A 10,141-nucleotide genomic window follows, 5' to 3' on the forward strand; every position below is an offset into this window, starting at 1 on the left:
ACAAGTCCACAGTCAGTAACAACTAGTCACACACAAACAGGGAGGATTTAGTGTTGCCACTTCACCCAGCATGCTTGTTTGGGTCTGTGGGAGGAATGAACCCAGAGAAAACTCACATGTGCTCATGGAGAACATGTAAGCTCCACACAGAAAGGCCGTTGCCAGGATTTGAACCAGCAACTTCTCACTGTGAGGACACAGTTCTACTAACTGTGCCACCATGTAACCATTGTTTAGAATGAATGATAAATAATATCGTATAAAAACCTATTTAACTTTTTTATTGGAATTTTCTATTTTATATGGATTTTCTGAGCAACCCCTGAACAAATGAATGAAAACATGTTAATGTTTGGATTATACTTTGAGTCCTGATGCATTAATAAACATTTGTATTCTACTTTGGGTCAAGAATCTACTAAAGTACTAAAAACAATTTAAAAAGTTTCAAATTTGATTTAGAGTAACAGTAAATTTTCAAATATGCAGCATGGTGGAAAAGAATACAGTTATACATTTTCTCAAAATCATTTTTTTACAATAATAATATAGATAAAGATATTAAAAATACATAGATAATGAAGCATTCATTCATCAACACAAGTACTTTAAGTCATGTGAAGGAAACATGTACAAAAAATAATTAAATCAAAATGCTTCTAAATATGAAGTCTTTAACAAACTGGGTCACATGGCTGTAACGTGGTTGATGGGCCATGGGCGGCATGTCTGAATGGTTTAACCATGTAAAGTAAATTTGAATAATTACATCTTGGTATGACTACAAAAAACAAAAAACATGTGAACATGTGTTTGAACAATGTTTTCAACCAACAAACAATTGTACAGATCCTTTGGGTCCACTGAATCACAGCAGCTGTTTTGTTTGCTTTAGCTTCTACTTCAGAGTTGATGTTTTTCTTGCATGAAAGAGCCATCTGTGCTGCAGTGGAAATGTGAGAGCGCAAAGTGATGTAACTGTGGAGCCTGGAAGGTTTGAAGGTTCAATATGAATGCATCATCAGATGTTTGGCCACTATGTTGTGCACCCATAGTCAGACTTTCTTTAATTTTGTCTTAATCAGTGGTTTTCCGATGACTCTCAGAGCATAAAATTTCTTTTCCCGTGTTGACTTTTTGCTGTTTATTAACTGTAGACAGTATTTTAGACCTGGCACCTTTTGTCCTTACTTCTCTTTTTTCCCTCTATTTTAAATCACACACTTCGCAAAAATATGGACAAATTTTTTTTTTAAAAAGCAGCCAAAGTCCAAAGAAAACCTTAAAGATGTGGTTAACTCCTTCAGTAACTACATTTGCAGTGGTCTCTAGTAAGAATGAATGCCTTGTTAATGGTTCTGGGGAGGAAAAATATAGCGGTGCACAATTTTTTGGACATAAAATTTGCCCACATCACAGCTGAGCTTCAGACGGCAGGTTATGGAGTCTTATTTCCTGATTTTTGGACATCTTGCCCCGGACTGGCTAGCAACGTGACTACCACTGACTTACGACATGGATGTTTTATCTCCACAAATTACACAAGCGAGGAGGAGCTAATGGTTAGCTTAAACTAGCCAAGATGTCCTCTGTTGATTGTTGGATGTCAAACCAATAACAGCCTTTCCCGTTATGAGTCAAGATGAGGAAGTCCTTGAATGCTGATTCACAGCGTGACGTAGATCTGTCAGGCTTTTCAGATCCTAGAATGTATCCGTCTATTTTCCATCAGAAGGTAATGCAGGAGATAGGAGGACGAGACTTCAGGTTCAGCCTGCATTAAAAAACTGTCTGAATGTAATCAGAAAAAATGTTTTTTCAGGGAACCACACCTTTAAAAAATCTTCAGAATTTCTGGAAAACAACTAAAAAGAAACCTGAAATGCTATACTTCTTGGCTGCAATGTTAAATCTTTGGCAAACATTTTAAATCGTATATTAGTCAAAAAAAAACCTAATGTTGGGCCAATATTACAATAACATTTGACTAGACCCACTCAGGACACAAAGTCAAAAATAAACAAAAGACACTGAAATTTTTCAGATTATTTTATAAAATATTTCACTAAAGACACAGTTCATTCTTCTACAATCCAATTCTTGTGTACCTCACACACAAGTGAGCCCTCGACGGTTTAACAGCCTGGCTGTGTGATGGGTCGGCTCATGAAAACTTTGGCATAGTTAAATGTTGGTGAAAAAGACAAATGTAAAGCAGAAATAGAGCCTCGTTTTAAAAGAGCACACAGAAAATATCAGGAGAATCTGGATTCTGGTGTGATGCTGTTAAAAATCGCTTCAACCCTTAATAGAAATGCTTAAAGATAAAAAACAAAATGCACATTAATACTGAAATCATTTTACTCAATATTCTGCAAGTTGGGTTAAATGTGACAAAACCCATCTACGTTACTGATGTATTACATGTTCAAGGTCTACAAGTCACAAAGATGCACAGAATACCTTGTTGATATAATATATGAATATTGATGCTGATTTTAGTACAACTGTTTCACTGATTTTACATCAGCCAAACGTGTTTACGATGTTTTAGAAGGCGGTGACTTTCAGGCAGACTCTGGCAAATAACAGTATAAGCCATTAAGGAAAAACAATCACTCCAGCTTATCTTACAAATATTATTCCTCTGACGCTTCCACCCACAGTTCGTGTTTAATTGTCTAAAGTTGTTTAAATATGTATTGCTGCCCAGATCTGGTCCCGAGGAGACGGACAGAGAGACACGAGATGACTGGATCATCAGCAAGCGTCGTCGAGGGAACTCAACAAGCTGCTGGGATCTTACTTGGCCTGTTGAGAAGTTTGACAAATGCAAACACGTTGCAGATGAGTACTTTATAAAGCAAGTTATGATCTGAAATGTTTATAAAGTCTGGAGAACTTACGTTAGACTACGAGATTTTCTCCAGTTGTGGTGGACTCCTTCACTGCTCACTGAGAACCGCCCAGTTGTCTTTTTTTGTCCTAAATGGGTCAAAACAGGAGAACATCTGGCCTGACACAGTTGATATTGTTGCCGTCAAATCTATTTGAAGATCTCATTGCTAGATTTGAAAATTCTTAATGATGAGTGAATAAAAGCAGCACCATTTGGACATAGGAGAAGCTAGGAGGGAAGGATGTTGATTTTTTTCCTATTTGGTGAGTCATTTCAAACTTTGTTTTGTTGCCATCTTATGACAGCATTGATCAAGGATTTTATTTCTGAACTGGAAGACCTACTCAGGTGAGGATTACACATCCCTAAAGAACTGTGTGGTTATTTCATGTCACGTCTGTGTCGGCTCTGACCTCCGACATGACGGGCAGGTTGTCTCGAGGAAGGAGCCACATGGTTCTCTGGGACTTGAGTTTCTGTCTCAGCAGAAGCTTCCTCAACAACCTCTTCACCTTCCGATCTCTGGGGTCGGCACATTTCACTGCCTTCTTGGTGTAAAGACTGCAGAAAGAAAATAAGTTGTTCCTTTACTCAGCTCAGTGATCAGGATTAAAGAACCGCCGTCTCGTGTTGGATGATTAAACGATATAAATAATAAAACAAGACGGAATAAAGCGGAAGGGCAAAGCATGTTGGTGGTAGAGCTCAAAAATGTGTTATTTGTAGTGAGAGGGAATTCTGTGTTTGTGTGAACTGGATCAGGTGCAAAAGGTTTAAACTCCCTCGCTACATCAGATTTCTCAGACCTGCTGGAAACAATGAGTATCACGATGCGGTTTATTTAACTAAACCCTGCTGTTCTGACTGACTGGCTGGCTGACTGCTGCAGGGTTCAGCTGGCTTGTGATGTATTATCAGATGGCGTGTTATTCCCACATATTTCCTGTCTTACTTTCCTGGCAATTACACATCCAAGCCCTGCCGTAACAACTTGACCTGGAAAGACGACAATGCCTCTGAGCCCAGCTCTGCCCTCCACTAACAAGAGGCATATTTTCCATTCCTGCAAATTGCTCTGTGCTCTTAAGCTGCGGGAGTGGATTTCTGGAATACTTGCATGATGGCTTGTATACTGCAGTCAGGCCCCTCGGTCTGCACCTCAAATCGCAGCACATCTTTGGTCCGCACCTTGCCCTGGGAGTACAACATGCAACACTGGACATCCCTCTGCATCTGCACACCTTTAGCTGGAAAACAAACACAAATAGTTAGTTATTAAAGAGCAAAATCGTGCTTAATATTCCACAATTTCATGAAAACTTTTGCCAGAAACATTTCAAATTAAAATGTTTGTAGGGCATCCTTATTTTGGAACGTGAGATGAGTTGCAGCGGTGAGACAACATACCGTCACGCCTGTGAAATGAGAGGAAGGGTGTGCGTTTGTGTGGCAGCTCTGCCGTAATGCCGCCTCATCCAAACCAAACGTGTAAACAAATCCAGTAGAGATGGGAAGCAGTGGGAGCTGCGTTGTTGTGCCACGGATGAGGAAGAATCAGAGCACTTCTGATCTCACACAGTTCCCATCTCTCTGCATGAGTGTGGTGAGATTTCAGATACTCATCCTTTCTGCTTTTGCCTCTGTTTACATCCACCTCTCCTGCTGCTATCCCATCTCTTCTCCTTCCTTTTTCTGCCTTCGCCTCGGCTCCTTTTTGCAACAGTGTCCAGCTGCAGGGTGCATGCAATCCATGCAGCACTCACACACTCACACACACGCATGCAAAAGAATAGCTGAGTCCTACCTTCCACAGATGTCAGGAAGACAGCAGTGAGACAGAGAACAGTCAACATCTGCAGGATGAACATGATGAGGCTGGCAAGGAATAGAGGATGATCCACTCTGTCACCTCTCCCTCTATATGGCTGCCTCTCCTAGATCACTCCCTCCGTCTCTTTATACACCCCTGCCCATCTCTCACTCACTCACTTTCACCACCTCTCCGTTTTTCTGTCTTACCGTCCTTCCCTCCCACCCTCTGTTTATCCATCTTCACTCATTCTCACGCTCTATTCTCTTCCTCTCTCTTTCATTTTTTTCTCACATGTTCATCTCACCTCTCCCTGCTTTCTCCCTGCTCGTGTTCTCACTCAGGATGCCAAGCTCCATTTCAGGCTTTAAATTCATTTTCCCTCTTCTGTTGCAGTTTTTACTCTCCAGTCTGGAAACAGATCCAAAGAACCTGGAGGAGTCTGCAACCATTCTCAGTTGTTTCAAATAGCAGAAATTCTTTTCCCCAAACGCAGAACAGTGGGTCTGACCTGTGCCTGTATGTCACTTGCTGTCATTATAAACATGATGCAAATAATTAGACTGAATTATCCCTCACTTTCTTAATAATAAAAGGCAGCATAAAGGTCTCATCTCATGTTGGTGGTTGAGTGAAACGAAGCAGATTAGGTTACACACATTATGTCTGTAGGGCTGCTGGCTGTAAAAATATCAGGGTTCCACTTCCACATCAATGTGTTATTGATTAGTGTGTGAAAATATTAATTCTCTGTTTGTTTTATTCAGTTTAACGTTCTGGTATGAAAAAAAGGACTGTTGGTTAGACCGAACACAAATCACAAAAAGTTTATGTTAGGACTTCATTTTTGGTGCTACCTTGCTTCTCCTCTCATACTATCATGCTTAAGTTTTCTTCCTCTGCACACCTGCTCCTAGTTTGTTAATCAGCACACCTGTTTTGGATTTAACCTTTAGCTGTTTCATTGTACACACAGCCAAGATCGTTCAGCTGATTCAGTCCTGCTAAGTGTTCAGATAAATTGGTTTAATGCATCGGTTTGATTCAGGAACAGGGCCACTACTCAACCGCACCTCTTACTTGACAAGCCTTTCATCTTGATGGTGCTTTTGGTGTTTTTGTGCTTCGTCAGCTCAAAATAAAAATCATCATCATCTTGGGTCCTGCTTATTGTTCCTGTTTTTCCAAAAATGCCACTGAAAGTTTTCTTCATCCAAACGAATTGGGTTTGCCTTCGCCTGCCTGCCTATGACCTTAAAGTTCTGTGTAGGGATAAAAATACTCAGTTCATCATAAAACCGTGTCCTGGTTCAGTCGAACACCTGTAACAACTTTAGTTTATAGCTTTGGTGGAAACTAAAACATGGCTGTTGGCTTTTACAACCTAAATAAAACAAACTATCTGTTATTTTTGTTCAGATGTTGCAACTATTTTGTGACTTTTTAACTTCCAGGTACTCTGAAATCTACTGTCTTCTTTACCTTTACATTGCAACTTTCCAATGACTGGTAAAAAATGGTAACCCCCATTACAGTAAATGTTACCTGCATACGTAACTCCTCAAGTGATCCTGACCAGCTGTTGAGAATACTCATTTTCTGTTTACTGAATGTTTGCTTTTGACTGATTTAAACATTTTAATGATTCACAAATCCCACATTATATTCCTGTTTATATGAATAATAATTACAAACTCCCAAAAACTAATGACCAAGTCCACTCGAGTTTTCAATACATCTGCAGTGGTCTCTAGTATAAATGAATGAATCAGTCAATCTCTTGGAAAGAAAAACTCTGGCACTCATGTTTCAGGAAGTAGAAGTTAGCCAGAGCAGAGGTGAGCAGCAGACAGCAGTTATTGCAGTCTTATTTCCTGATATTTGGACATCTCGCTTCTGATTGGCTAACAGCAACCCAACTCTGTCACTGACTCTGTTTGCTTTGCAACGGTGATGTTTTATCTCCACAAATAATGCAAGCCTGAAGGAGTTCTGCCATGTTGTGAAGTTGCTAATGCTAACAGTTAGCTTTTACTAGCTGAGATGTGCTCTGCTCTCTCCTGGACGCATCATTTGGAATTGTAGGATGTACAAGGAAGGACCCGCCTTTCTCGCCTCTGATTGGCCGGAAGGGCTCTACTATGATTGGCTATTTCATGTAAGAGGAAACATTTCTCCCTCGCTGCAGGTTTTTATGTTTACAGCCAGATCTTGAGGAGTTTTTTTAATGAAAATGTGAACTCATCGCTATGATAAACTTCCTTTCCCATTTAGGAACAAACCAGGTTCAGTTTCTTTCATAAGAGAGCCTGAAAAATATCAAATGTGAACTTGTAATAATTCTTGTAGCATTTTATCACACTGTAGACTGACTTTACATCTGTTGGCTCTATTGGGGTTATCTTATTACTTCATTATTGGGCTATCTTGCTTTAATAGGTTAAGGTTGTTTGCAAGTTAAAGCACATCTCTCATCATCAGATTAAATGTATATCATTTAATCAAAAATGACTTTAAAGCTGCTTATGATTCAGACCTATTTTTCACCCGTTTTTATTATTCTAGAGAAGAAACAGACCTGATGCACACAGCTTGGCAGAATAGGGCAGTTTTATTAAATGTCATACCCAGGTGAGGCACATATGTTTATCCTGTAACATCCAGAAATGGTCATTTTTCACCTACTTATTGACCTACATGCCACCGGTCATTTGCAGACATAATTCCATTCTCTAAAGTGGATTTTACATTCTATCTTCCAACATGCCAGAAGATTCTGCAGTCCTTGTTGACATTTCAGGGGCACAAGATATCAGCCTATGTTCCCAAGCAAAACGTTCTTTTGATAAGACTGCAGGACTGAACACTCTCATGAAAGATGAACTTTTACAACTCATAAGTTAAATAATCATTAAATAAACATATGGTTAAATGAACACATGTTATATGAATAATAATGTTAATGTTTGAATAATCTGTGCCTAATTCAATGAAGTTTAAATGAATTTTTATATTACAACGAAACATTTTGATGTTATGATCAGTAATGTTTGGTTTAACAAGTGAATCATCATCTAGACTCATACACAATGTTCATTAGATATAAATTAAAGTTAACATCACTGCACATAAAGATTCTTTATCCACAGAACTAGAACATTCTTGTATCTGGAAAAGACGTGTGTTCTGAGGTTTGTTTGTTAACACCTCTTAACCTCTTTTGTCCTGATTGGCCATGTAATCATAATATGGGAATATTAAAACCGAATCACTTGCGGAGTGATCCAGTTAGTTTGTTTTGAGCAGAGCTCCGGACCGGCCAGCTGAAGCAAAACTCTTTGAAAAAACGATTTCATCTATCTGTTGGGACTCAGGAGACATCCTAGGACTGACTTGGTCGCATCAAGGTTTTCTTACGAGCCACGTGCATTTGGGGTCACCGACTACTTGACATCTCGGATCTCCAGGAACGTGTACCTAGGCATGACACGATTGCGTCTGATGCGGTTTTGATAGGAACCAACTTTGTTAGTTTAATAGAGACCAAATTCTTTTCACACCCAGAACTCAGTTTGCTCTAGATTCAAGGTTCTGATAAACACGCGCCATTCAATCATCATGCTTCACATTCCATCCACTTAGATTCATCCATCACATTTGTCTTGTTTATAGTTGTCACATTTTAATTTGTGTAGAAAATAAATTTCTTACTTTTTATAAATCTGACTTTGCCTGAATTAATACGAAGTATGTTTGATCACTGAAAAAGCAAAGAATCCTAAATCTTCTGATTAAACATTCAAAGACCAATAAAGTTGATATCCTATATTTATATAGAATATCACATCCTATTGGTCATAAGTAGAGGTAATATATTAAGTTTAAAAGCAATAATATTTACCCCCTCTACAATCCTATGTACTCTAATGCTTCAGAGCCAAGAGATATAAAGTAAGTCCAACAGTTTGATAAATGCAACAAGGTTTAAAATTCACATTTTAGTATTTCAGTTTTTTTATGAAACATAAAACATAAAATATTTTGCAACCAGGACAGAATGTTTATTATAGTGCTAAGTTCACATTTTCTTTACTAAACTCCCCAGAACAGCTTTCTGCTGGTGGCAGAAGGACGCAGTCAGGACTTGGTGAGGACAGCCAGTTTTCTGTTAAATGAAATAGCCAATCGTAGTAGTGCCTTTCTAGCCAATCAGAGACAAGAAAGACAGGATCTTCCTTGGACATCCTAGAATTCCAAATGATGCCTCCTGGACATTCAAATTCAAAATACTTTATTAATCCCAGAGGGAAAGTAGAGACACCAAGTCAACAGCAGCCTTTATGAACCAAAATGGGCAAATCCATGAATGATAATTTGACGTGCTAATGTCACCGACTTTTCTAAACCGAGTTTTCCCGTCCATTCCACATTGGCATCTAATGCAGAAAATAGGGGTAGAAAACCATTTTCACAGTTAGCTTGTATGTTAAACTCAGAGGACTGGTTAGAGCTGTTGCCTTGCAGCAGGTCCCAGGTTTAATTCCCGGCCTGGGGTCGGAGTTTGCATGTTCTCCCTGTGCGTGCATGGGTCCTCTCCGGGTACACCGGCTTCCTCCCACAGTCCAAAAACATGACTGTCAGGTTGATTTGGCTCTCTAAATTTGTCCTTAGGTGTGAGAGGGTGTGTATGATGGTCTGTCCTGTGTGTCTATGTGTTGCCCTGCAGTGGACTAGCATCATGTCCAGGGTGTACCTCACCTGTTAACCCGGAGACTGCTGAAGATAGACACCAACCCTTGCGACCCTGCATGGATGAGCAGCTATGGAAAATGGATAGGTGAACGGTAAAACTCAGAGTGACCGATCATATTTTGATAACAAATAAAAAATGGTTTATCAGTGAACTTGGCCTTGCTTTCTCTGCCTTCTCTGTGTGTGTGTGTGTGTGTGTGTGTGTGTGTGTGTGTGTGTGTGTGTGTGTGTGTGTGTGTGTCAGTGTGTACTGCCAGTATGTCAGTATGTCATACTGACATACTGGCAGTATGACAAACTGCCAGTACATACTGTTTATACATTTACATACTGTGTATTTTGTTGTACAGTTACTTTATTCTCAGCTTCAACTTATATTTATTTTATCTTATTCCTTCCCAGCTAAATTTACCTTTTATTCTAATTTGTATTGTGTTGTGTATTTTGTTGTAAAGCTATTCTATTATTCAACTTTAATTCAGATATATTTTACCTTACTCTTTCCCAGTTAATTTACCCTTCATTTTAATTCGTGGTGTACAGTCTTTATTTTCAACTCTTAGGTCATGAGCAGTTGTGTAAGGCATTTCACTGCATTTCGTACTGTGTATGAATGTGTATGTGACAAATAAATTTTGAATTTGATTTTTGAATTTACTGTCAGCATGCGTTGGCAACTT

The 10,141-nt window shown here is 39.1% G+C and overlaps 1 protein-coding gene across 1 annotated transcript; it reads right to left on the reverse strand.

Moving 5' to 3' along the window:
* Nucleotides 1–2,343: 2,343 nt before the first annotated feature.
* ccl44 (chemokine (C-C motif) ligand 44) lies at nucleotides 2,344–4,992 on the reverse strand. Its single transcript, XM_015941670.3, has 5 exons — nucleotides 4,704–4,992; nucleotides 4,017–4,146; nucleotides 3,313–3,460; nucleotides 2,907–2,985; nucleotides 2,344–2,811 (listed from the first exon to the last, which is right to left on the reverse strand). Exons 1-4 carry the CDS (start codon nucleotides 4,765–4,767, stop codon nucleotides 2,953–2,955), a joined length of 375 nt encoding a protein of 124 aa, XP_015797156.1. The 5' UTR covers nucleotides 4,768–4,992; the 3' UTR covers nucleotides 2,344–2,811; nucleotides 2,907–2,952.
* Nucleotides 4,993–10,141: the final 5,149 nt, after the last annotated feature.

The sequence above is a fragment of the Nothobranchius furzeri genome, chromosome 8, assembly GCF_043380555.1.
Source record: "Nothobranchius furzeri strain GRZ-AD chromosome 8, NfurGRZ-RIMD1, whole genome shotgun sequence".
NCBI lineage: Eukaryota > Metazoa > Chordata > Actinopteri > Cyprinodontiformes > Nothobranchiidae > Nothobranchius > Nothobranchius furzeri.